This window comes from Amblyomma americanum, chromosome 10 (assembly GCF_052857255.1).
Source record: "Amblyomma americanum isolate KBUSLIRL-KWMA chromosome 10, ASM5285725v1, whole genome shotgun sequence".
Classification (NCBI taxonomy): domain Eukaryota; kingdom Metazoa; phylum Arthropoda; class Arachnida; order Ixodida; family Ixodidae; genus Amblyomma; species Amblyomma americanum.
In genome coordinates, this window is record NC_135506.1 from 51,431,612 (window position 1) to 51,458,432 (window position 26,821).

Consider the following 26,821-nt stretch of genomic DNA (forward strand, 5'->3'; position numbering starts at 1 on the left):
CGCAAGTACACAAACCTCTAGAATTTCGCCTCCATCAAATTTTGGCTGCCGCAACTGGGATCAAAACCGCAACTTTCGGGCAAGGAGCAGAGTGCCATAACCAGTGAGCCACCGCGGCAGCTTGATGAGTGTCGTGTGACAGCGGTTATAAATATATGTACAAGGCCCATAACATCACTTCCACTGTTCAGTACCATTGCATTGTTTCTCTGTTAGCTGCATTTCATGGTGTAACTCTGGCTGCTGCAGGTCATGAATGAAAGATAAAGCACACAATAAAAACTGTATGAGTCAGTACTTTATATCTGTAAGCATGGTAACATTTTTCACATGTGTCTTTCCAGTAATATTACCAATGAATATGCAAGCCAATGGAATATGCAAGCTCTGATTTTCACTGCTGGCTATACACCAAAAACTACTGCTTTTGACACACAGACCTTAAGGCTAGGTATGACTCAGCTTTTTCATACACAACGAGCGACCACCAATTTTTGAGACTCCACTTTTGTTAGCATGAACTGCATTTTCCCAATTATTTATTAACGTTCGCCAGCTGGCTATCACGCCACTGGACTCCTTCGGACGCATCATAATCCGCCAACTTTTTCACTCCTTCGCTTTCAACTCGCTCGTCGTGACGCACCTGAATTACGGCGGCAGACTGCGATTTTGGTCGCTGTTAATACATTGAGATTTCGGTTGCTGTTAATACATTGCGATTTTGGTTGCTGTTAATACATTGCGATTTCGGTTGCTGTTAATACATTGCGATTTCGGTGCGCGTAGCTTTTCGAGAATTCACGGTTACGCAGACAAGCGATCGACTACGTCATTTCCCTCGCCACTGGATTCAATTAGGCAAAAAAAAATACACCGCAGGTGTCGCAGTCGGGCTGAGACGGCAGGTTCTTTTATGCGCTACGCGAGCAGCAATGCAAAGTTTGGAGATGTGTTTTGAGAAGTTGAGTACGAAACAACTGTTTTCAGTTTTCAACTGGCGTCAGCACAGCGGCGACACGCATGCAACACGCCTACAGTTCTCTAGGATGCCATGAACAGCTCCACTTTGCAGCATGCGATAAAATTCCGCGTCCTCAAGAAGACGAAAGGTCTTAAGACAGCAACGTGGACGACATAACGGTTCAAAAACGTCGCCGCGGATACGGCGAATCCGCAACGACCCGCGCGGTCGCTAGCTCACAAGATGACGGCGTGTAAAGAAATAAAACACAAGTTCGCAAACCTTTGTACATCGTCGCTGGAAGATTTCAAGCCGTGTCGATGATGTTTCCGAGCTCGAGACGCTTCTTGTCCAAGCGAACCTGGTAGCACACAATGCGATCCCACTACGGCGACCGGCAAGAACTATCCAGTCATGTAGCAGGTCGACTCAACAACGTGCCTCGCCGGTGAAAGCCGCTCGCTGCTTTCTGTGCCGGTCGTGGGAACGCGAAACGGATGTGTGACCGGTGACAAGTCCCCGCACCGGCGATCAACTTTTCGCGAAAAAGAAGCCGCAAAACACGGCCGAAGTTCAGAAAGAGACAGCGCGTCGAGCGCTGTCAACCTCTTCTTTCAAGCGCGCAAAAACCACGCAGTCACTCTTCAGACGCAGTCACTCCTCAGAGAACAGCGCTAGAACAGCGCAATCAAAAGCGAGCCGCCGCGAAATAGCCGCGCCGCAGATGCGCCAAATCATTTACACCTACAGGACCTGACAAAAACAGTCTAGCTCAAGCAGCTCTGTTGCAAAAATGGTAGCACTGAAAATCACAGTTGTGGAAATGGTAGTGACACAAGTTGCTGAAACATACATAAGAATTTTTTTTCAATGTGAGGGATGGTGACACACATGTGCCACCAGCGTGGTAGGTAGACTACTTCGCTGCTGTCACGCACTGACGTCGTCAAAAACAAAAGAAAAACAACAACGCATAAAATAAAACAAGCGTTTAAATATATTGTGTTATAACTTAAATACTTGCTTGAAAGTACAACTGTTTGTTTTTTATTTAGTTGATTTTTTACAGAACGTTTGAATATCACAAAATTGTTTCACGTTGCTATGACGATTTTTGTGTGTGGCAGCAGCGTTGTTACTTCTCTACCGTGCTAGTGACACAAGCGTGTCACTATCTCTTCCTTTTTCAAACTTTTTTCAAGTAACACACCTTAAACAAAAAAAACCGAAATTGCAGTACTGTTGTGCTGAACCTCAAACTTGCTTTGAAATATTAAATTGAGACTTATTTTGAGATCATATTTGTTTATATTATCAGAAGACAAGTTCACGTCAAAGCGTACGGACTTTTTTTATTATAACAGTTGTCTAAAATTGCTATAAAATTGTCATAGCTCTACAGTAAGCTTTTTTTTAATGCGGATGATTGTTAACAGTTATTCGTTCTAAACATAGTAGTGCAGATATACTCACAAATGCATAGAGTAACATTTAGAAACTCTATGCACTCTATGCATAAATAGGATACCTCTATTCATACCTTTTATCATACCTCTATTCAAAACCACACGCATTGCGCGACCTCTTTTATCGCGTTCTCACACTATGCGCACAACTCCACGCGGAGTGAGGAGGGAGGCTTGGATACGCATGGCATGGAAGCGAGGGGAGCGCGGAGTGGTTTGACAAGCAGCCCGGCAGGCGCGGTATCCATAAGCGGGCAGCCTGCTGCCGTGCGTAGTTACCTGTGCGGCGTGCGAGGTACTGAGATCGCCACCGATCTGCCGGCCAATTGAACTCTGTGTGCGAAACACCAGTACCGCACAGGGGTTTCCTGAAGCCATCGCCGTTCGGAATACACGTAGCATCGTGCCGGGAAGACGTCTCCGCGACTCCTGCAAGGTACGTCATACGTCGTCCAGCGTCCGCGATCGCACCCGAAAAACTTGCCGCCGACCAACCACCGAGTGGCCAGCGGCAGCGTTTGGCTTGAAGGGAAGGACAAAAAAAAAAACAAAAAAATCTCTATTTGGCGAAGCGTCGAGGCCTGCGTGCTAAGTGCGGTATTGTATGCGGCCTGGTGCGTGTGAGATCGGTGATGAAGCGGCTGCAAAGTGTTGAATGGTCGCTTAAAATAAGAGAAAAAAAGTAGAAACAAAATCTTTGAGCCTATCGAGCGGTTCAACCTGTCACGAGCGGAAAGGGATATTCGACTCTGAACGAGAAGAATATTGAAATCGCTGTTATTTACTTGCGAATACATCGTTCCTAACGACGTACTTTGAACGTGTAGCTTTCATGAAAAGAGGTTACGGAATTTTTTTCCTTCACCGGCCGTGCCGAAAATTTGACGTCTTTTCTCTGAATTAGTATGCCGGCCGTTGACGCGTTTGCGTATACTCTACGCGTACGTTCCTCAAGCTATATACTGACTCGGCAGAAGCGTAACGAAACAAACTAAAACAAAACAAGACGGGTACACCCGCCGCTTTTGTCCAGTTCGAAAGTGCACCGACCGTCGGAGGAGAGCCCACGCGAGGCGTGTTCTGAAACTTGCTGAGTTGGTGCTTTCTTTACGCAACTCTGCAGGCGCGGGACACTCGGGACACTTTGTGCGTGTGTGCGTTTTGTTTCTGCTTCTGTGCGCAAGCGTTGGCGCATGCCTTCCTGAGCCGGCTTTCGGCCCCCGACGGCACGGAATCGCAGGAGCGTGAAAGAAAATGTTGTCCTGACCAGCGCGGTCCTCCTCATCCCTTCTTGCCCCGACGTTTGCCGCTTAGAGTTTTGTTTCGTTCGGGGTCTGACGACCCGAGTGGACAGCGGAGCGCGGTTGTGTACGGCACGCGCAGCATATAGAAAGTGATCAGCCGAGATTATCTCGCGACTTTTAAGACCCGGCGGACGTGAGCTGGGTGATCAAGTACACCGGCTTTTGTATACACAGCAGCACGCGTGGAGTTTTCTTTTTTTTCTTCCCCGGTGGGGTGCTTCCTCGACTAGTACGTACTATGTAGCGTACGCGGCACGAAGGTAGCGAAGTTTGACGTTCTTTGTTTTAATTGTTCTCTGGGCCTTTTAGTTCGTTTGCGCAAACTTTGTGTGCGAGCGAGTTTTCTGAGCTGCCACATGATATTCAGTCGAACCTCGTTATAACGAAACGGTTTATAACGAATTAATGGCTACAACGTAGGAAAGACAATTCGCCTTGGAGGCTAGGTCAACACGAACTATAACGAAACTACGGCTATAACGAAGTAATCGCCAGGTCCCTAGCTTCAACTTCGTTATAACGAGGTTCGCATATAGTTTCTCTTTTGAACCGGTCGCAGAAGTTCGCGCCTGGGAGATTCAGTTTTAATAAGTGCTGCTTTGAAAGAAAGCATACCATGTTTGCTGTCTCTATGCGAACCTTATTAACGGGAAGACATGTTTTGTTGGCACGAACATCCATGGTAATTTCGGTTCAGGAAAGAACGCGCAGTGCGTTGCGACGCACACATAAACACACTTCGCTGGCCTCAGCTTGAAGGAAGATGGGCAAGAACAGAATTCCCGAATTAATCGTACTTATATTTTAACGTGGACAAATCTTGCGCACCTTGTAACAGACGCGCTTTCGGGTAGCAGACGACACCATACAGCGCACCGTGCCCTACCAAACGAAACGGTTCGATAAGGGTGCGGCTTTCTGTTCATAAATGGCAGTGGCAAAAAAACAACAGCAACATTGTTTTGTGCCTTGACCGTCTGCGTGGAGTTTCACAGATTAAAACTGAGTTATTTCCGCAAAATTTGTTTTGTCAAACGGTTGCCGAAAATGTAGAGCGAACGCTAACTTTAGCGAAATTGCTTTACTCGCAGTATTTCGCTTCTTGAGGGTGTTGCCACTGTGTTCCCGGCATTCCCTCATTTACCGAAGTGCCGCTTGTTCCGAAGTCTTCCATCGCGGTTTTCAACTTCGTTACGTTGGATTTTCCAACCAGCTCCTCTTCCGGTGTAAATTAGCTACCGATTGGCCTTTTTTTTTGTTTTGCATGAAGAATATGATAAAAACTAGTTTAAAAGAAACGTCATGACTATTTATTCTACCAGTCGCAAATACGAAAACAGCAGCTTCCGTACGTCACTGCTTTCTTGATACGTGTCGTGACAAACGGCGTTTCGCGCTGTGGAGAGAAGTCCACGCGTGAACAATATAAAAGGGAACACTTAGATCCCGCTCTATAGAACCACACTGGCTTTTACCTCTGCATTCAACTCGAAGATTAATTTAACGCATCAGGCATTTTATAACAATTACTTGAAAAAATATGTAATACACTACAATCACTCTTGCTTAGAAATAATGGTGGACAGGATCAAATTGTTTTAATATTTATTCACTCTTTAGACATGCCGCTCTGTTAAAGTGGGGACGACGATTACATATACAGGATTCAGTTTACGCGCACCAGTGTAAGCAATGATTTATCTGCTACGTCATAAACAACCACAAAAAGTACACACAACAGCAATATATTCATATTGTGTCCACCTACACGTAAAAACAGCCGTGATTGCTGTTGTACCTGCCCAGTTGGCCGAACAGCTCCCTATCTGACGGGCATATGCAGATGATTCATTGTTGGAGCCAGAAGAAAATACCGCTCGTGGCGCGGCCTTGTCCAGCGACTGCATCCATTAACCGCTTCAGGGACGCGCACGGTTCTGAATCGAGTACAAAGCGTGAACAATGGAATGGCCGTATTTATTTGGCGCACTGCCTAGAAACGATACGGCATCACTTTGAACAGCGTGTACTGAATCTTTCAAGAACGCTGGCGGAGCAAAAGGCGCAGAGATGGTAAACAAAAAAAAAATAATGAGCAAAATTAAGAAAAAAAAGCATCTGGCCGGAAGAGAAGACGTTCTCGCGAGCCGTCATGTGCCGGTTAACATTTTTAGACGAGGAAGTTGTAGGGGGCAGCACCGTACTGCCACCCGCTTGCATGCGAACAACGATGGCAGAGCACGAATTCGTCTGCTTCTCTCGCTCGGGACGTCGTCTGCTGCTGGACAGGGAAAGGAAGCTGTCCGCGCGCGCGTTGCAGACGAAAAAAACATGGCGACTCCAGGGAAACAAACGGAACTACTACCGCGTCTTATTTTCGCTTTCGTATGTGATGGACTTCTCGGCTCGTCACTTTTTTTTATCCTCTTTTTTTTTTTGCTACCATCTTCTCACGCGGTGCGAGAAAAAAAACAAAAAACGTCGTGCTGCAGCCATAGACGTGCGTAAGTGTGACGGCCCGCAGTGCTCTCTGTGCCGTTTTCAGGGGAAAAACAGAAAAAATGCGTGCCTATGGCTTCGCCTCGCGTGCCTGTCTACGCACGGCTTCTAGGATATATGGTAGCAATTTCGGCTTTGCCGGGAAGCGGCAGGCGAAAGCGGAAAATCGGGCGCGCGGGGTCGTCTTGTCAAAACATACGCGATTGTGTGTCGCGGGTCACGTGCTAAGAGCATGTCCTCGGTGATGTTTGAGTCGTGCACGGAGACTTGCACTACACCTAGGAGCCGTGTTTGCGCAAAATTCTGCTCTGTATACGAGGAAGAAATGTTTAATAAGAAGGATGGCACTCTGGCCTACGTAGGCGGAAGGGGCGGGGCGTAGAGGAATGCAGAACGACGTTTTGAACTATATATATTATATATATATATATATTATATATATATATATATATATATATATATATATATATATATATATATATATATATATATATATATATATATATATATATGCGATAGAGGACAGCTTACACTTTTTTTGCTCCTATATAGGCGTACGTGTTCGTGCTTATAGTATCGCTACGTATCGGTTATGAGACGAACAGCCTGTCATTTGTCGTTTCAGCACCGGTTTTGTGATTTTTTTTGTAACCGCACCATCATAGCCGTTATTTACATTAAAATAATATTCAGGACATCATCTGCCTGAATTGTTTTTAAGGTTGGGGTATTTAGAAGCACAAAATGTTCTCTTACAGCACATTTCGGAGCTTGTTGGAATAGTGAGTCGTTAATTTTTGTGTCTCTTTTTGTGCAAGCACTGTTTGCAGTACGCAATGGTGCGTAATAAGGTTAGTACAGCCTCACCTTACCGCTCTATCCTCCTGCTTGTATACCCAGAGCAATTTGACCATACCATTCACGGAAATTCGTTTCTGAACACGAATTTTCCTTGATTTTACCCGCGATTCTGTATGGTCATGAACGTTTGAGTGTAATATGGGGTCGTGCGGGGACCCAGGGGCCTGGGAGGCCCGAATTCCTCTGCACAATAAAGTTTATCTCTCTCTCTCTCTCTCTATGGCCACTTCGCAGACGTTTAACAGACGGGGGCGCCACCTACGATTTGGTCTGTCATCTGTCGGTGGCGCCCCGCAACTTTTGTTTCTTAGCTGCATTGTGTTCGTGTTCTGAGCAGCGTTAAGCAGTTCGTCTGAACGTCGCAAGCGGCGTGGCACTCTGCTAACGGCTAAAACACCTAAACTAACCATAGAGTTTCTCAGTATTACCCAAAGGGTAAGCAGGCTGCGCTGCGCTCCATCCATCTTGGAGAAGCGCGGGAATGCCGGTAAGATGTGGTTTCGTATTTGGCTTCGTTATTGTTGGGCAGGAAACGTGGATTGAGCTATAATATTACGACTCTTCTTTGCGGCATACCTCGGGTAAGTGTTGTAAAAGTTTCTATACTAGGGCAACACTTTTGTCAAATTTATTGAACAAGTGAAAAATTCACTATTAAAGTGATTTCTGCTGCGCGCAGAGGACAGCATCGTGGCGCAGCCGCCGATTCAGTGGCAGAATCTACGTTTTCGATCCAACATTAGCCAAGCCAAATACGACACCTTGTCTTCCCGTCATTTCGAATAGACGATGGCGCCAGCTTTCCCTCTAGGTAATATTGAGAAACTCAATGAAACTAACCATTTACTGGTGGCCCGATCAGACCGCTGTGTTTCAATGCATAGAATTTGTGGGGAGTTTCATAAGGAGCAACATCAAAGAGCTGTAATGTGTGCCGCCCCGATATGTGAATGTACATACGTATATGGTCGTCGTGCCGTGTTTGTTGTCGCGCGTGAACTGCTATCCGGCTTCCGCGACCTACGTAAATACGCGGACCGGCTTCCATTGTAGTATATATAGATGTGTGTCCGTCGCGTGCGTTCCACATACGCGCTGCGATTGGTACGTGCGCGCGTGTGTTTGCGTGAGCTGCAGTCGCCGCGCACGGTGTCTCCGGTGTTGCGTGAAACGGGGAGACTGCGAGCAGAGTGAGATCACAATGGAAGAGGAGGCCTCCTCGGCCCCAGGTTTGCGATCTCTATTTGTCCAGACGTGGAGCAGTCACCGCACCCCTCTCTCATTTTCTTCTTCTTCCTTCCTTTCTTATTCGCTGTGGAATCGAACTGACGACGGGGTGAAGAAAGACGCCGCCTGAATGGGACGCGAGAGGGGATCGTCCACGAATCCCATCTCGTCCGAGCCTCATTTTCTTTTCTTCGCCGTCCTCCCCCCGTTTGATGTTGCGTGGATTCCGGAGCTGGTCCGTGCTTTTCTCTGGCGAGGCCGCAGGAAGCGACCGGTATTCATGCGGCTCGTATCGAGGCTGTATGGTCCGGCCCATGCTCGAAGAAACGCGGATGGCATGAGAAGGATCGGTTTTCGGAATGTGCTTTCCTGTCATTCCCCGAAGCCTCTGCTGATTCTTCTGCTATTTATTATCTTATTTCCGTGCCGGGCTGCAATTTCGGCCGTGTTCAGCCAAGCGCAGACGATAACCGCGCCACTAGCCGGTCGTCGTCTGCAACGACGGCGGCCGCGGCGTCTTTTTCTCTGGCTGCTTTCGGCTCGTTGCGTATTCGTTCGGCGCGGCTCGTAGCAGGTGTCACGGTTTGACCCCTGCCGCAAAGCGGAGGTTCGGTTTCCGACGGAGAGGGTGTTGGTAAGAGGGGGTGAAAGCATAATAAAGAAGGGTCATCGGCGCTCTCGCTGCCCGCGAAGGTCGTGGGAGCCAGTCCTGCCGCGAAGCCGCGCGCTCTCTCTCCATGCCTTGCTCGCGAGTGCGTCGTCTGCTACGTCCTCTCGCATCTCTCCAGCCAGCGCGTCGTCTGCGAGGCGCGACGTGATAGCCCAGCCGCGCCGATGTTTCGTATCTGGGTCAGCGAGGCGTCCGGCTAGCTCGCCTGCTTGTAGGCGTTAACGCCCGCGCTTTTCTTTCTTTTTTTTTGTTCCCGTGCGTTTGTGCTTCTTTCGCAGTTGCTTCCTCCGAAGGGGGCAGCACCTTTTGTTGAAGTGGGGCCGGCGGAACTCAAATGAGCGAGGCTGGGCGAGAAAGAGCCAGCCGGCGGACGCCGCTGCTTTTGATGTTGTTCTAGGCCACTACTTTACATCTTTTTTTTTGTCGTTGTTGTTGTCTGACGGTCTTTATTTCTTTCCTTTCTTTTTCTTGCCCAATGTTTCATAGCAGCCGCGCTCATCGCTTGGAGGATGAAATATCTTGCAACTGCTTCGCAGTGTGAGGCGGTGACAGGCGGTTGGCGGCGTTAATGCGGTCGCGGACTGCACCCCCCCCCCCCTCTACCGTCGGTGCGTTGTATTTCAAATTGCAGCCTTTCGCGAGCTTGCGAAGAGGCGTGCACTTGGAGAAAGGGTGCTCGTTTCAGCTGTGAAGTAGTGTAAGTTTTGTGCCTTATTTCATGGTTGTGTATATGCGTCTGTGTTGCGATAAAAAAAATAACATCGTCCACCCATACAATGTCTCGCAAAAACGGGCGACACCCTAACAGCTGGGCAGCGGGCGCGGGGTCAAAGAGAAAGGAGTCGGCAGTGAGGGAAGGGAAAGTAGTGGAGAAGACTTTCAGGACGGTTAACGGTATTTGCGCGTCCGTACACAATTCGTGAGTACTGTGAGCGCTGTGCCTTTAGTAGATAAGCGAAATTCCGCTCTGGAAATCATATCCAAACGTCAGGTATTTCTTTGCTTTTGTTTGAATATGTGGCCCGGTCCCTTCCACGTTCTCACATTCTCAATTTTGGACCGGGTGGTTGGTTGTGGCAATGTAAAAAGTTCACGCGGGATGGCCGCACATTAGATTTATCGGCAGTGCTCCGCCTGTGTCACATGCTCAAATAATTGTACTGCCCACCAGCTACCCAGAAGGCCATTGTCTTGTGAAAACTTCAAGAAGTGGTTCGTCTTGTCGTTTTTTTTTTTTTTTGCGGTCACTGTCCACGTTCCTTCATGCTGGCGAATCATGAAAGAGTGGGCATTGTAGGATATATGAAATTACTCAAAAAAATTACATATATAAAACGTAGCGGCTTCGGCTGATTCTTCAACGTTATCAGGGTTAACAGTATGGAAGGAACAATGTCCCTGTTCTTGTATCGTGTTTCTCCCGTGCTGGGTATCCATCACCATGTTACAAGTTGTTCCACCGAAGTCTTCTAGTAACAATTAAAAGAACAGTTTTTTTTTAGAAAAGCGTTTTCTTCGGCATAGTATTGCTGCCTGTTGCGGACATCGCAAAACATCTCAGACGGGCTGACGAGAAAGCTGGTTGGCTAAAGTCGAATACAATTGCCTTTTCAGCTATAACAGTTGAGCACCTCACGGTAATAAGATATCTGTACCTCTACATTAGTAGCAGTCATATCAGTTCTTAGATTTTCGATCGAGAACGTGATTTTCGTCGATGCTGCAGCACAAGGAATTGTGGCCCAGCACAGGCGCCGAACTGAAACCACACGGATGAGGAGAGCACTGAACTATTAGGTAACTATTACATTTTAGTCAGCCAGCTTGGTGATTAACGTGTCTTAGATGATTTATGATGACCGCAACACATGGCAATACTATGCAAAACACAACGCCCTCTTAACACACACACACACACACACACACACACACACACACACACACACACACACACACACACACACACACACACACACACACACACACACACACACACACACACACACACACACACACACACACACACACACACACACACACACACACACACACACACGCACATACACACGCACGCGCACACACACACACACACGCACATACACACGCACGCACGCACGCACGCACACACACACACACACACACACACACACACACACACACACACACACACACACACACACACACACACACACACACACACACACACACGCACGCACGCACGCACACACTTTCATAAAGCACTATTATAACCGATGCAGCCTGCCAGTAGTCACATGTACGTGTGGAGCTGAAGTCTATAATTGAAGGCACAGATCCGACGCAGATCGGCTTGACACCGATGTTTACTACCATTGCTCTAAAATTTTTCTCCGTACTTGTTTCCTTCGTGTAATCAACCGTTTTCGAAGGAGTTTTTTGCATGTGGTTTGGTCTGAACTTACAGCAGGCAGCTTTCCGCTACTGATATACATCTGATTTTGACGGTATCGAGCCGTCATTTCGAATAAACAGGATGTTCGAATTGATGAGATTTTGCTGCATGTAACCTACGCATCGCACCAGTACTCACTTGCGACCCGGAAGCCCAATAGAAAGCGCAGGCCTGCTGACATATAGGTTGGTAAGGCGCCTGTTTTTACTGCCATTTCACCCAACTGTTTCCTCTTGCTAGTTTTGTTCGCTTAGTCAACCTTTAACCCCATTGAGGCATCGAAGGGAGGAAGCCGATGCGGTGGCTCAATGATTATGGTCCTCGGCTGCACACCGGGAAAAAGTTCATTAGTTAATTTATGTTAATTATGCGTCTTGTTATTGATCCATATGAGGTACATAATATCCGCTTTGGTGTGCAATCCAGCAGTACAGACTGCACATACATATCTCTCACAGTTTTAAAAACAAAAATCTGTAAAGCTTAAAAACAATTGGAGGTGACACTTATAAGCTCCGTCTGAAGGGTATGACGCGGTAGCGTTAATGGGCCAATTCCCATGCATGCAGAAGGTCACTATCTACTTAAATTTACATTCATAGATCCATGGTAGTCCTCACACCCCTCCAGGCGCAGTGTTGCAGCGGTTAAGCGGTGCGTCACTGCCCTTGGATGGCAGGTGCTCCCAGTGGGGGGCCTTGTACGGCGCAGGTTGCTCTTCCCGAGCGACGAATCATTAATTTAACTGCCACCTGCCACGGTGGGAAGTTTGCTCACAATCCGGTGGTGGGTGGGTTGTGATGACGCCACAAGGCCACGTGCCCTAGGTAAGCCACTTATAAGTTGCTTCTCGGGGATTTTTTCTTGCATTTTCCGCTCACGGTCAACGACGGCTACACCGAAGACAACGCCGCATTTTCTGCGACACGGACTGTTCAACGCTGTCGCGTTAAAAATCACTCTGTATAAGCAGCGTATGTGTGTCAGTTATGGCGCGATGTAGACGCGCGCTTATAGCTTGAAGGCATTAGATAAACAACGTTTGCCGCACTTTCCGCGTATACTGCGATAACTGCTCTTTTTTGGGGGGGCTGTTGCATGGCTTACTTTTGTCATCATACGGGCGCACTTCGAAAGTTTGCCCGAGGTGGGAAATACACTGGCGATTTTATAGTGGCCGCCATCTTTTCACATTGAGAGATTTGCGCGATGGTTTGTGAATGTACGAGGTAACAGGAATTTCCTCCTTCCTCTGCTTATCTAGCGTCTTCTTTGATTTATTTCGTTCGAACTTCTGCGAGAGGCTCTCACACACACCCACGGTCACGTCAGAAGGGAGTCCTGTGGCATTCGGTCGGTCAACCTGAACTTTAAAACTTTCAGCCACTTCGCGCTGGCAAGTATTGGTTACAGTGACGATTTGACGGACACCAGGGTTATATGGCGATAACTCCAGCACACATGGCTTTGATTACAAATTTAGGAGACTTCTTTCTTGATGAAATAAATGGTGATCTCTAAAAATCGAGTGACGTGGCTTTTTGGCAGTTGAGAAGGTAATATTAGTAGAGCTTTTTTACTACATTTTATTTATTTTACTACAAGCACATGTAGCTTGTAGTAGAATAAATAAAATGCAGTATAAAAGTTGTACTAATATTACCTTCTCAGCTACAGCGCGACTGCATGTGCACTTATTACCGGTGAATCAGCTGCACGTGCTGACAAAAAGTCCGAGGTAAACCCTGTGCGTCTTTCGACCGCGCAGCAATACATTAATCACCGAAACAAAAAGGCACGTAATTCATCCTTTTTGTTTCGGTGATTAATGTATTGCTGCGCGGTCGAAAGACGCACAGGGTTTACCTCGGACCTTTTGTCAGCACGTGCAGCTGATTCACCGGTAATAAGTGCACATGCAGTCGCGCTGTAGCTGAGAAGGTAATATTAGTAGAGCTTATTTTACTACATTGCATGCCATTTTTGGAATGAATTTGTTTTGCAAGAGTAAACTGCAAGACTTCCGGACTATAAGCTGCGCGTGCAGCTAAAGTGAGTGCACAGATCCCGCACTGTTGACACCACATTTATGAAGGGCACTCGAGCGGTGAACACCGCCGATTTGGAACAAGTATGTGCATTCCTTTCTCAGCGAATTATGCAAACATTTTTATGGGGCAGTGGGGTGGTGCGCCCAGGCACCCCCCGCTTTTTTTCATCCTACCCGCCGCGGTGGGTCAGTGGTTAGGGCGTTCGACTACTGATCCGGAGTTCCCGGGCTCGAACCCGACCGCGGCGGCTGCGTTTTTATGGAGGAAAAACGCTAAGGCGCCCGTGTGCTGTGCGATGTCAGTGCACGTTAAAGATCCCCAGGTGGTCGAAATTATTCCGGAGCCCTCCACTACGGCACCTCTCTCTTCCTTTCTTCTTTCACTCCCGCTTTTATCCCTTCCCTTACGGCGCGGTTCAGGTGTCCAACGATATATGAGACAGATACTGCGCCATTTCCTTCCACAAAAACCAATTTTTAAAAAAAGTAATGCATCCGCAGAGAAATTGTTCACCGAAAAAAAGAACTACCGAAAACTGCGTTCTGAAATGAACACTGATAATAGTTCGTCGAATTAAAAAAAAAAACTGAAAAATCCAACCTCTCTCTTTAACGTTAACGGTGATTGGTTTGGCTATTTAGTGTAGGCCGGGGAAGTAACCTCGCAGCTGGAGAGGGGGCAGTGCAGTACAGCTGCACCGGGAAAAGGAGTAAGAGTTCTGTCTTCGGCACTAAGCTACTGATGAGCTCTTTGATAAATCTTGCTTGCTAAATCCCAAAACTATTATCGACTGGAACCGACTACCTTCTACAATCGCAACTGAAATTATTCCGACAGTGTTTCTTGATCTTTTAAAAATTGAAAGGGACGTGTAATTCATCTAGTTCTATTCTGTTCACCCTAAGCGTCTGATTTTTATGTTTCGCACTATGTATTTGTTGCCATTATGTTCTTTTGGCGTGTTGTTGTTCCGCCACATTGTGATACTTATTACCTGCTCAACGATTCTGCTTTTCTGGTTTTGTTAACTATTCAGTTTTTTTTGTTTGAACTTTTGCCACTTTTGCTACCCCCTTTTGCCATCCCTCGTAGTGAGGGCCTTTAGGGGTTTCTGGAAATAAATAAAAAAATAATGAGGTAGCCACGTGTGCGCAGTGAGTTCAGGTTCCAGGACCTGAAGCTCGTTTTTTTCGCAACGTGTGTGTTGAGGCTGCGTCCTGCGGTTCAGGAAAGGGACCGTTGCCTCTTTCTGAATTATCCCGTGTCGTAGTGTATCGTAATTGGAAACTTCCTATTCACCTCCTGACCAAAGAAAATGTTATTGAGGAGCGCTCGAGCCTTAGGGACACGTGAGCACGTGGGTGGGAACTCCTGAGAATGTTCCGCCTGTGCCCAGCCGCTTACAGTCAGCAAGTTCTTGGCAATAAATGTTGTTTATCTCTCTCTCTTTGGTCACGTGATGTAGGTAGTGCCATGCCTCACACCCACACGGAGTTTCTTTGCTACGTCTTTGGTCACGTGATGTAGGTAGTGCCATGCCTCACACCCACACGGAGTTTCTTTGCTACGTCTAAATTATTTTTCCTAGTTCGTGCCACGTTTCAGGATGGATGGATGGAAGGTAGGAGCCTCCCCTTTGAAACGGGGCAGTGGCTGTTGCCACTATGCTGTTTTTTCCCTTTATTTTTGTTATACTCATCTGTAAGTTGTTAATGGCAAGCGGCCCTCTGTCGGCAGGCGCGAGCGTCACTCAAAATGGCGACCCTCAGCAGTCCCGCGTTAGATCCCGTAGCGCTGTGATTTGTTGCCCGTTTTACAGCATCGCGCGTTAAAGGCCCGTTGTGCGGAGATCTCGTCGTTCCCGCAAAATGACGTGGGCACCACGTGACCAGCTGCGCAGCTGCAGAGGCGGAGCCCGTTCACTATGTGTGCACTCGCGAGTGGTGCGAGCGCTTGAACGCATCACGAGATCGAGTAGCGCAAATGCAACGACTGTTGTCTGGTTACCGACGCCGAAGTCACGTAAACCGTGAGTCACGTGGCTCGCTAACTGTCACGTGACTCATCAAGCACCTCACACATGACGATAATCCCCCTAACAGGCGACGCTGAAACTTATCTCACGTTACGAGAACGCCTCTTGAATTGTCTTTCTTTTAAGGAGACGCATTGCAAGAGAAGGTTCGGCAGTTCAGCAGCGGTGGAAACGTGTGGTTGCGTTGAAAGGAGGGCGGTAGTCCACCACGGCTGAGTGAGCACCGTGTCGGTTAGTCGTCCAAAAACTGCGATAAGGGAAGACAATGCGGCCCGTCTGCATAACCTCATTATACAAGACCTTCCGGGGACCTTGCGGTGCATAGAAAAACGAGTAGGAGTCACAGGGACGTGTGTGTGTACAGCTATCCGCTCTGAATTTCCTGCGAGGACTGCTTCTGCATGGTGGGGTCATGGGTGATGCGAAATATGAAAGCGTAACAGAAGTAATGAAGGTTGATGGTCGCTAATTCTGATTCCAATGCAACGGAAGCATAGCTTGGGGCGGCATAAATTTAGGTGGGTGGATGAGGTTAAGAAGTTTGCGGCGATAAGGTGGCCGCTGCTGGCACATGACAGGGATATGGAAGAGGCCTTTGTCCTGCAATGGGTGTAGTCAGGCTGATGACGATGGTGGTGATGATTCTCACAAGAAGCGTTTCCCCACCTATCTGGAGGTTTTCTAGGGTGAGTTGGTCATCAGAGATCAAACATGTGTGCAGTATTTTGGTCCATTAGCCCGGAACGCCGTCAAAATATAGTGGAAACATTTTAGCTCAGCAGTTCCGAAAAGAAAAAGTCCGACAGCACCCACTTGTTGGAAATGTCACGTCCTCCATCTTGAATCCGAATGAATTCCGATGGTCAATTACTTCAAGGCCGGGAAATCAATGGCGAGTACGATTCGAACCTTTTTGAAGTTTTGAAGGCCATCACTGGGAAGAACTTACCGTCCTCGAAAGCTGCACATGGTGGCTGTCATTTCCCGCCAGGACAACGCTCCCTGCTACACAGGAAGCCGACACGATCTACGCGCGCAGATTTGAGGTAGCTGTTGCCAGACTCATCTTATATAATGCCACCTGGTGTTCTCAGGTGGCGCATGAAAGTGACGACGTTGAGGTGTATCGCGCTGGCTAGCTGCCGAATTCTGTCTGTCAGTGACCTGTCGCCCGGTCTTCCGTGATATATTTTGGTGAAGGTGCTGGGTAAAGATCCCTGCATATGTCCCATACTCCTCCGGATACCCTGGACTCCAGTCCTTTGCTAGCCGACACCCCTGCGCACCGTTCTAGCCGGAGAAACCAAGGCTTACCTCCCGAGCACGGGTCTTTGGTCTTTACCACGGCACCCACTCATCGACCTGTCATGCAAGCTGCGGCCTACTGGACCTTACAGAATCCGCGACTGCCCAAACCATTCCACGGCAGTCAGCTCGAAGACGTCGAAGACAAGCTTGTCGAGTTTGAACGGCTCGCCTCGTCCAACCAGTGGGACGACGCCGCCATGCTTCGAAACGTCTTCTTTAGCCTGGAGGATGGCGCTAGTACCTGGCGATCGACAATATTCTCCTCGCTTCGCGCCATCGCTCTCTGACTTCCTCCCTGGCATGAATAAACGCCCTACAAGGAGTGCATTTTCCCACAGGCAATGGAGTCCCGGATTCCGTCGACGACTGGCGCAGATCCCGCACTCTAAACAGAAATACGCCTACATGGGAGTAAAATGGAGTACTCTGTCCTCTAGCCCACTCCCTTTCATAAAAGGGAGTAGGCTGGAGGGCAGCTTACTCCCTTTTTTACTCCTTTTGTTTAGAGTGAAAGATGGATTCATAGTTTTCTTCTAAATCTCCTACGGACGTCGTGCTCAGATAAGAGGACAGGCAGAGGGCATGGAGGCGCAGGATGACCATGAGGAGCAGTACTCAAGTTTGAGCACTTTCGGGTAACCTTCTCTAGAGGAAGTTTCGTCACTCGGGAAAGCAAACATCGGGGAGGTGTACAGACTGTTCTCACTGACTATAGCAGTTCCGTTCGTGTGCTTCAAGCGCCTCCACGAATGGCACGGATACGCAGTGTGTATACAGTTGGCGGAGCTATATAAAGTGTCCCGAACGGGTGCGTGCGAAAGTAACGAAGTTCTCGTTATAGCGAAATAAGAAAACGAGTACCTACAGGAATAAAGCAAGACACTTCTCTATTCGTGCGCACGGCGCACGACTCGTCACGTTGTACATCCTGGGCGATGGCCGGAGGGTCTGCGCGGCTGCGAAGGGGGACAGGGATTCAGCCCCCACCCCACTTCCTCCGCCGCTCTATTTGCCGAGGTGGAGGAGGAGGTCTCTATAGGCACACACGCTCTCTCCCATGCGGCCCGCTCGGGCGGCTAATGACCGCGTGTGCGTTGCCCGTTTCCGCGATTATACGAACGACGTCCGCGATATAGCCGTCGTCCTTCTTCTGCCAGAGCGGGCCCTAATCGATGGGCCGCCAATGAGGCACGCGCACTCCGAGCGGTCCGCCGTATACGTGTTCATCGCTGTCCCCGACGCTGCACCGCTCGGTGCCCGAGGCGAAGAAAAAAAAACAAACCGAACAAAATAATAATAAGGGCGAGGGAGGTAGGGCTGTACAGGCCGTATCTGCCCCGTAGAAGAGACAGCGTTAACGGCTCCGCAGGCGTCGTTAACCTGTTCGGCGGCGAGCTGCAGTGCAGCTCATCGCCCGCCCGCCCGCGGATCGCCGGTCTTCCCGCGAGGGGCGCTGCGGTGGGGAGTCTCGCCGCCTTCGTCTCCGGTTATTCTTTAGCTTCGCGCGCGTATAATAATCGCATCGGCGACCCACATATGAGGCTCCCTCCCCGCACCTTCGCAGTTTGTGCGTGCGTGTGTGTATAACAAACACACAGACTCACCGCAGAGCTCGCGCGGCTTCCGCGCCAATTACGCTCGGTGCGATACGCTTCTCTCGCATCGTCTCCCGACTTTTTTTTTTTGGTTTTTCTTTTTCTCAGCACCCTACCTGAGCATCATTCCCCCGCCTGTACACGCAGGCCTCTCGCTGCGTCCGCATTTTTTTTGTCTTTATTATTTTTTTTTTCGTGTGGTGCGCGCGGACTTTCCTGCTATAGGCTACTCCTCCTCGTGGGGCCGGAACTCCGCAAGACGCCGGCTGTGCATATTCCGCGGAGGCCGGGTGGGCCTTGTTATCCGACGACACGGATAACTGCCGCCGCCTTACTTTTCGCCCAAATGAATTAAATTCGGGTCGCTAAGCGCGCCTGGGGCCGATCGACGAGAATGGGTGTTGGGTGTGTGTGTTCGTACAAGGACGCAAACAGCGGCTCGTGAGAGGGTGTACGCTGTACGCGGGGACAGAGGTAGACGCGTGTTTAAACCAGGATCCTTCTCCTTTTCGCTTTACCTTTATTTCGACGAAAATAGCTCTCGAAATTTGATCGGTCAGGCGCGTGTGCGTAGATACCGCCTGGCGGACCGCTTGTGTTCCCCCTGAGGCGGGCTTGGCTTTCGGGCGTGGTCTCCTGTGGCTCCGTTTTGAGGCGTTTCTACAAACTGGAAAAGGGCCTTGGATGAAAAGGAAACAGAATAACAAGGATCAATCATGCACCAATGGCGTGGCCTCGCAGAAGACAGAGGACACATACACATACTTGCGACACGTGAAGAACTAAGACTGACATGGGTATATGATATCGTATCCTCTTTTTCGCTCGCATATCGTGACCTCTCAGTTGCAGCGTCTCACACGTCAAGGAAACGTAGTCCATTGGCGTAGCGTCAGGTCTGTTTAGCGTCTCCTTATGCGAGCTGAGTAGCCGTAACCTCTCCTTATAGAAGTAAGTCCAGGCTGGGCAGTGCTCTGCTAGTGTTCCTGTATATGCTCGCTGCGGGAGGATATACAGGAACACTATGCTCTGTACGGAGTCAACGCCACCTAGACTTGCAAGGACTTGGCGCGATGGTGTGACGTCACGCCAGTGAGATGGACCTGCGCGCTGCCAACTTTCATGACGAGACACGCGCAGGTTGTCCCTATAGTACGTGCGTGCTTGCTCGCTGCCGACTTACAGTATGGTGGCGTATAGGCGTCTGGGAGAGGAGGTCCTGCGGGGTGAGCCTTCTTCATGTTTTAGGTTTGGTTTGGTTTATGGGGGTTTAACGTCCCAAAGCGACTCAGGCTATGAGGGACGCCGTAGTGAAGGGCTCCAGAAATTTCGATCACCTCGGGTTCTTTAACGCGCACTGACATCGCACAGTACATATATTAGGTGGTGCTGTCACAGTGCAGAGAAGCCCGGACACGACTTCACAGATGTTCGGATTTGGTATTATTAGGCGACGCAGTGTCCTACCTGTCATTCTGAACGCACGCTGTGAACATTGTCGCAGCTCCGTGATCGCGTACCATTTGCGATAACACGCCATTAGGGCCCATGTATCGAAATCCGGTGGTCTTATTGGGCCAAAAATCGAACGTAAGCTTACTCTGGGGCCGTTTATGGGCAGCGAATAGAGCCATGCCTAAGTTACTGCCTCCATACGACGTAGTGACGCGGCGGCGACTGGGACAGAGGCAGTAAACAAAATGACGGTAGATTTGCGTAGGCCAAATGAGAATTAGGTGCGCTAGCAGTTCGGCGTTCACTTCCGTTCCGGTGTTCAGATCCAGTGTTCCCGGATGACAATTATTCGGATAGCGATATTGGGTCAATGGGTTAGGGTGGGCGCAGCTGGCAAATCACAGGGTTAAATGGAGAGACACGGGAGAGGCCTTTCCCCTGCAGTGGGCGTAGTCGGGCTGATGATGATGATGATGAATGGGTTAATGCCCATATGTGCGGAAGTGGTCATTCATAGATCCCTGCATGAGAGTCTTCTATACCACTCCTGGCGCAGTGGTGCAGCGGTCAAGCGATGTGCCACTGCCCTTCTATGGCGGGTGCTGCCATTGGTGGGACTTGGGTTGCTTGGGCTGGGTTGCGATCCAGGTTACTCCTCTCGCGATTCATTGAGCTGTTGCATGACATGCCGGGCAGGCTGCTCACCTGCCTACCAAGTGGCGGGCAGGCGGGCAACAGGATAAGTGATAAGACATTCGACACATTTTAAGGATTTTGAAGTAAATGACGACGAATAGTGTCAGTTTTTGTTTGCCGCTACCAGCTGTCTCTTCATATGCTGAGAATCGCCTTTCGCAACTCCTGCAATGAAAGATCTCCACATCTTTCTGAAGGCCACCTTCATTGCGAGGCATTATTAATCCCTTTCATTGTTCCAGACCTCCATGCGACCTTGTGCCATATTTTTGTAATAAAGAGCGTATATACTCCTCCGGCGTAAAGCTCTCCAATGGCGGTTTCGACGTCCCGTTGCCCGACGTCATTCCCTCGAGCCATCTCCGTCATCGCCGCAAAGGGCGCTCGGGTTTCCGGCTGGCGCAAGCGCGCGCGCGCTCCTCCGAGCGTGGCCATTGTATGCGTGCCGTCGTAGATCCGATTAGCGATTGAGAGCGCAACTGGTGCGTGTATCCGCCGTGGCTGCACGTGGTGCTCCTTTCTTTTGTCTTAACGAGGTGAAGGGTAATTGGAAAACGTGCGCTTGCGGTACACAAAGCGGACAAGCGGCAAAGATCGACCCCCGAGCGAGCAGACTCAAAGAGCAAGAAGAATGGACGATTAGTCCGGGGTGCAGTAAGAAAAAATATTGCAGGTATACACTAAAAGTACTGGTTCCAACTGCTGTAGCGATACATGACGATGATGATGATGTCCTCAGGCTTAATGGCACATACCCACGGCGGGGCATTGGCCAGGGTGCTGTTGTTGTTGTTGTTGTTGACCCCACACAATGGCACATACCCACAAGGGGGATTGGCCATAACCAGGCGGTGACTATTTAAATGACCAGTTGCATGTGGCAAGCATGGGATGACCTACCAAAATTTGGATCGCACAGTTTCCGTAGCCGAGGTGGTTGCAGGAGGTTAGGGGGGCATAAAAACTAAAATTTAGGCAAAGAAGGGGTAGGGATTACTATAAGTGGTTGTAAAAACCGAAATACAGAGGCTGATAATGGGATGGGCAGGACGAAAGTTCATGATTGTAGACGTTTTGATTCTAGGAGATAATTCTGAACGGCAGAGCAAACATTCCCATTGGTATGGCCAAGCATAGAATCGCCAAGAGACAAGAACAACCGCAGAAGACAGGCGCAAACTGAGATTCTGTATTGGAACTTCTAATAGTCGCCTCCTAATCGATGAGTAGCGACGGCAAAAAAGAAGAAAGTGCTCTATTGTTTCCAGGTGCATACCCACGATATCACCTTCATCTTCTTCCGAGCTCGCCTGGACAACATGGAAAACCTGTATATCTTTCTGACTCTGTAACACTGCACGCTGATATGAAAAAGTGGGTGAAAATCCAGCATTCGGACCATACACTCTGAACAATAATATGCCGATATGGGGAGTAAAAAGGAAGTAATCTGTCTTCTAGCGAACTCCCTTTTAAAGGGTGTGCGCTAGACGGCAGCTTATGATCCCTTTTTACACCCTTATGTTTAGAGTGTAGCCTGTGCATCTGCATTAAAAAGCACCTTTAACCTCTTTTATATATATTTTTTCGTGCTTGAGTTGCGGGTCATGATTTGCACTCTGCACCTTGTATGCCTCGATGCACGGGTGGCGTGCACCGTGGGAGTCTGGCCGCGGACCTGTGCGGAAAGAAGAAGAAAAAAAAAACATCGAGGCCAGGTCCGGTGGGTCGGCCCAGCGATGGCTCTTTGTTTTGGAGGCCGAGGTCGGAGGCCCACATTCCTATGCACGGGCGGCCGCATTTTGCGTGGCCTTGGAATCCAAATATGCACACCTTAGCTGTTGTTTTCAGAGGTTGCAATTTTTGGGCGTGAATTCACGTCGTTTATGATGCGCGTATAATTAGTTTTGTCTCTTGGGTTCTGATTTTTTATTGAGAGATGTAATTGTTTATAAGATGGTTAATTGAAACGAAAGTTCGCGCGACCTCTTTCCGAGGAGCGCATCATTTTTTCTTCTGTGCGTATAGGCGACGATGCTGTCCCATCACATGTGCGCCAGTCTCTGCAAGATATCATAGAAGAACTTGAGAAAGGCTGTTTTGCCAATTACCCGCTTGAAAGCCTGGACTACTTGTGGTAGCTAGATAGGTAAACTTTAATGATTAAAATCAGGGGAATGTTTCTTGAGGCTTGTGGGTTGGGCGGGCCTGGCGCCATGGACATGTGTCAGGGTATAGTGTTGGGTGCGTGAGGTGAAGTTTGTGGAGATGAGGGAAAGTGTTCGTTTGGATTTGACGCTAGGAGATAGCGTCCTGGTGGCTGTTTCCTTAAATGGAGGAACATCTGGAGGGCAGGTGCTTTGCATACGACCCGACAGACGCAGGTTCGATGCCAGACGCGGCGGTCGCATTTCGATGGAGGCGAAATGCTGGAGGTCCGTGTACTGTGCGATGTTAGCGGACGTTAAAAACCGCAGGTTGTCAAAGTTATCCAAAGCCCTCCACTACGGCGTCCCTCATAGCTTGAGTGATTTTTGGATGTTAACTTCCATAAAATCAAACAAAGGATAAAGCCTAGAGGCCCTTGTCCGCCTGGAGCCGGCTAATGTGACTCATGCTTGTGGCAACGTAACGCAAGCTGGCATGGGACGAGGACAGTGGGAGGTATCAGTTACAAGTCTTCGCCATGCGGAACAGGGCACACCTCTTGAGAATGATGCTGATGCTTGAATATGCATCATTTATTCATCCTCCACAATCGTTATCCGGAGCAGCCTATACCAGAGCAAAAGCAAGGTGAACCTTTCAAAAATACATTGCATGTCCTCTTCTTTCTTAAGAAAGCACGCTGCGAAAAGCCAATTCTTTCCGTGGAAAACGTGTATTCCTCACATGTCTGGAATGTTTCGCGAACGATCATCTCGGCATGGCATGCCTGATTCGAGACTCCGGTTCTTTGTGTCTAGGGGGGCCATTTTTCAGGGTACGTTCCAGATCCGGGCCCCTCCTCGAAGCCTCCAATTCTTACTGTCCGGAGACCACCCTAGTTCCAAATTTAAACCATCGCTCCAGATTTAAACCAGTGTGTATTTCACCCTTTGTGTATTGCCCGTGTTGCGTGCCGAGCAGTATAGAGTGCACTGGAATTCAGCCGAAACCAGTCCTAAACAAGGGTAATCCACTGAGGGAACAAGGAAGTTCACCTGATGCGATAACGAACTCCGGAGTCGTTGAGACAAGCGTACAACATATATACGCGCTTCAGTTGAAGCTTCTTCGTTTCGGGGCGCTCCCATTCCCGGCGACAGAGGGCGTTCTTTTGGCAACAATAGAATTTCGTCTGCGTGAGGGAGTCGCAGACGTATACTCGCAGACGGCGCCCAATTCGCCCGAAATCAGCGCGCATATACAATACAAGACGTATGCTCTTCCAACCACTGCAGGCGAAGCATTCCCCACGGTCACGGCTGCGAATCCGTGTCTGTGAAAACGCCGCGCGTAAAAAGGCAACAACAAAAAACAACAACAAAAAACGAGGGACGTCAAAAGGAAAAAAAACAAAACAAGGGTGCTTTCTCAAAGAAACTCCGGATGGTCAGCAGATGACAAACAAGAAACGATGAAAAGAACAATAAAATAGAGAAAAAAGGCGGACTAAATTGGCGTTGGGTGCTGAGGCTGGTGTTTACATGATTCCCCCCCTCCTGCAAGGCCGGTCCTTGATGCAGCGAACGAGCGCATTTTGTGGGCTTCCGCCATCCGCCGCGCTGTCTGCTGCTTTGGGTCGTCGTCTGCCCCGGACGAGCGGTTTCGGCCGGTGCTACGCTTTCCGTCGCGTTTCGTACGCGTAGTGTGCGTGCGTGCGTGTCCGTGTATGTACAGTACATACAAATAAATCGCGCCCTTTTCTCACAGGAGGCGGCGTAAGAGGGCACGGAGGAATTCTCCCACGCCGCGCGAATTCGGGTGTACGCAATTGGACGCGCGGTCGAATCATAGTAATTTCGCGTTGGCCGCTGCCGTTGCGGCGCAGCCTTTGTCGTGACTCAGGCGGCGCACAACCCTCTGTTTATATTCGTCTGTTATTTTTTCGTGGATTTTTCCGGCTTTTAGCTTTTACTTAGGGCTTTCCTCCGGCTGTTGTGAGCGCCCGTTTTCCTGTCGCGCGCCGATGTTCGGAAGGGGGCCGTTCGAGCAAGCACCCAAGGGTGCTTTTGCCCCGATGTGCTCGTCTTTTCGTGGAGATAGGAGCAGGTCGGTGGGAGGCTGGAAGTCGTCCCCCCCCCTCCCCCTCTCCCTCTGTTTCGTGGCTGGTTCGGCGGGCCTTTTGCAGTAGCGCTGTTCTCTGAGCGTGACTCGTTGCGCGGAAAACTGACCGCTATCAGTGCATAAGGAGTGTCGGACACGAGAGAGCCGGCCTTGTGTGACCGCAGTCGACCTCCTCCTACCCCGCTCAATCGGCCGCTCTACTGCATCGGCAGGGTGCCCGTAGCATTCCTGGAGAATCTTCGACCTGTTCTTATACATCACCCCCTCCTCCTCCTCCCCGTCCTTTTTAATTCTTTATGTTTTGGCCTCAAGTTTGTTTTTCAATGCCATTTGGTTAGCCCACACTGGAGTTCCACACTTTAGCTATATGTCTTGGCTATCCTTGGTCGCCGATGCCTCATGCACTTCCGGTAATTTATTTTATTTACATTCTTTCTTTTTGTTGATGCGTATTTCGAATCCGCACCATGGTTAAACCTCGAACAAGGCTGTTTGTCTTTTATTTGAATGAATGAAGTTATTTATTCGGAAAAGGAAGACCTATGGTCTCTGGATGGAGATCGGGAGAATAGGTTGGGATTAAGTCGTGGGGTGTCTTTTATTTAGTGGCTGAATGATGGGCGGATTCGTACGTTCGAAGGCAACAGTGCGGGTCCTGCAGCAGGCCGTGGTGCAATCGCCAGGTCGGCTTCGATCACCAAGGAGTTCTCTCACGCGTACAGCGAAGTGTCCGTGCGCGGTGCACGTTAAGTAACCCCATACAGGTGGCCGAAATTTAACCGCGGGTTGCTTAACGGGTTTGGTAAGTATGTGGTGTCAAGATTGATTATAGTCAGATGCAACCTAAGTCTGCATGCAGTGACCACCACACCGAAATCCTCTGTTACCACACGTAATCTGTAGTTACAGCTTTTCTTGTTGAAAATTCGTTTTTGAGGAAAGGAAATCGCACTGTATCTGTCTGTGGACACCTGAACCGCACCGTAAGGGAAGGGATAAAGGAGGGAGTGAGAGAAGAAAGGAAGAAAGAGGTGCCGTAGTGGCGGTCTCCGGAATAATTTTGACCACCTGGATATCTTTAACGTGCACTGACATCACACAGCGCACGGGCGCATTTTGCGTTTAACTTCCATCGAAACGCGGCCGGGTTCGAACCCGGCAACTCCGGCTCAGTAGCCGAACGCTATAACCACTAAGCCACCGCCTTGGGCTTTTCTTGTTGTTACCTGAACAAAAAGCTAACCGCGAGGTGAAATTTCAAGATCAGTATTTATGATGCCTCTGGCCCTGTTAGTCAAACATTAGAAAATTGCAAACTCCTAACCAACCCTTAGGAAGCCGAACGCGACAGCGTTAGAAGTCACTTAACCCTCCTTCTCAACTCCACAAGCACCATTACGGCACGCACGCATCCGTATCAGAGCCTCTTACTTTTTGAGAGGCGCTCCTTCGCTGTTCCTCTTCCCCCACAGCTAAGTCACGCACCTGGTCACATGACTTGACGCGCCAACCACAGAGCAGTGGAACTGATGCAGCTAATGACGCTCCGCTCCTGCATAGTCTATATACCCCTGATAACCAAGAAAAGTTGTCCCCTAGTATAGGCCTAGCACAGGGGTTTACCGTACTCCGGGGTAAACAGCCTAACGGTATTCGTCGTAGTATGTCGTGACTGAAAACTTGCATTCGCCTGCTGACCAAGAAGAGTATCTCTTCCAGGTTTCCACATCATGTGGCAGCCCCAGCGCGTGTGTCGTCTTATTCAGAAGGGCACACTGTTGGCCGGGTTGGTGCGTGTTCTCGACTGAAATTGACGCTAAGTACACAGCCATATATATAGCTGGTGAAAACACCGTCTTCCGTTAAGCCATGCCTCCTTCGTGTGCCTGCGTTAGGGAAGTGCTTCCATCACGTGACCGCGCTTGATAGAAGTGAAGGACCCGCGCTTTGACTGCGGCAACTCTTCTGGACTGCCCGCGCTACATCAGAT

At 49.2% G+C, this 26,821-nt stretch overlaps 2 protein-coding genes across 2 annotated transcripts in view; one reads left to right on the forward strand and one right to left on the reverse strand.

Annotated features, from left to right (window-relative positions):
• Usp14 (ubiquitin specific protease 14) overlaps window positions 1-1,884 on the reverse strand; it is a 34,049-nt gene extending 32,165 nt beyond the window's left edge. Inside the window, exon 1 of the mRNA XM_077641133.1 lies at window positions 1,247-1,884. Within this exon, the coding sequence (XP_077497259.1) occupies window positions 1,247-1,256 (10 nt within the window). The 5' untranslated portion in view covers window positions 1,257-1,884. The remainder of the gene's footprint in view (window positions 1-1,246) is intronic.
• Window positions 1,885-2,670: 786 nt separating this feature from the next.
• Rab23 (RAS oncogene family member Rab23) overlaps window positions 2,671-26,821 on the forward strand; it is a 52,037-nt gene continuing 27,886 nt past the window's right edge. The window contains exon 1 of the mRNA XM_077639058.1: window positions 2,671-2,866. The gene's annotated coding sequence lies outside the window, so the exon portion shown is untranslated. The remainder of the gene's footprint in view (window positions 2,867-26,821) is intronic.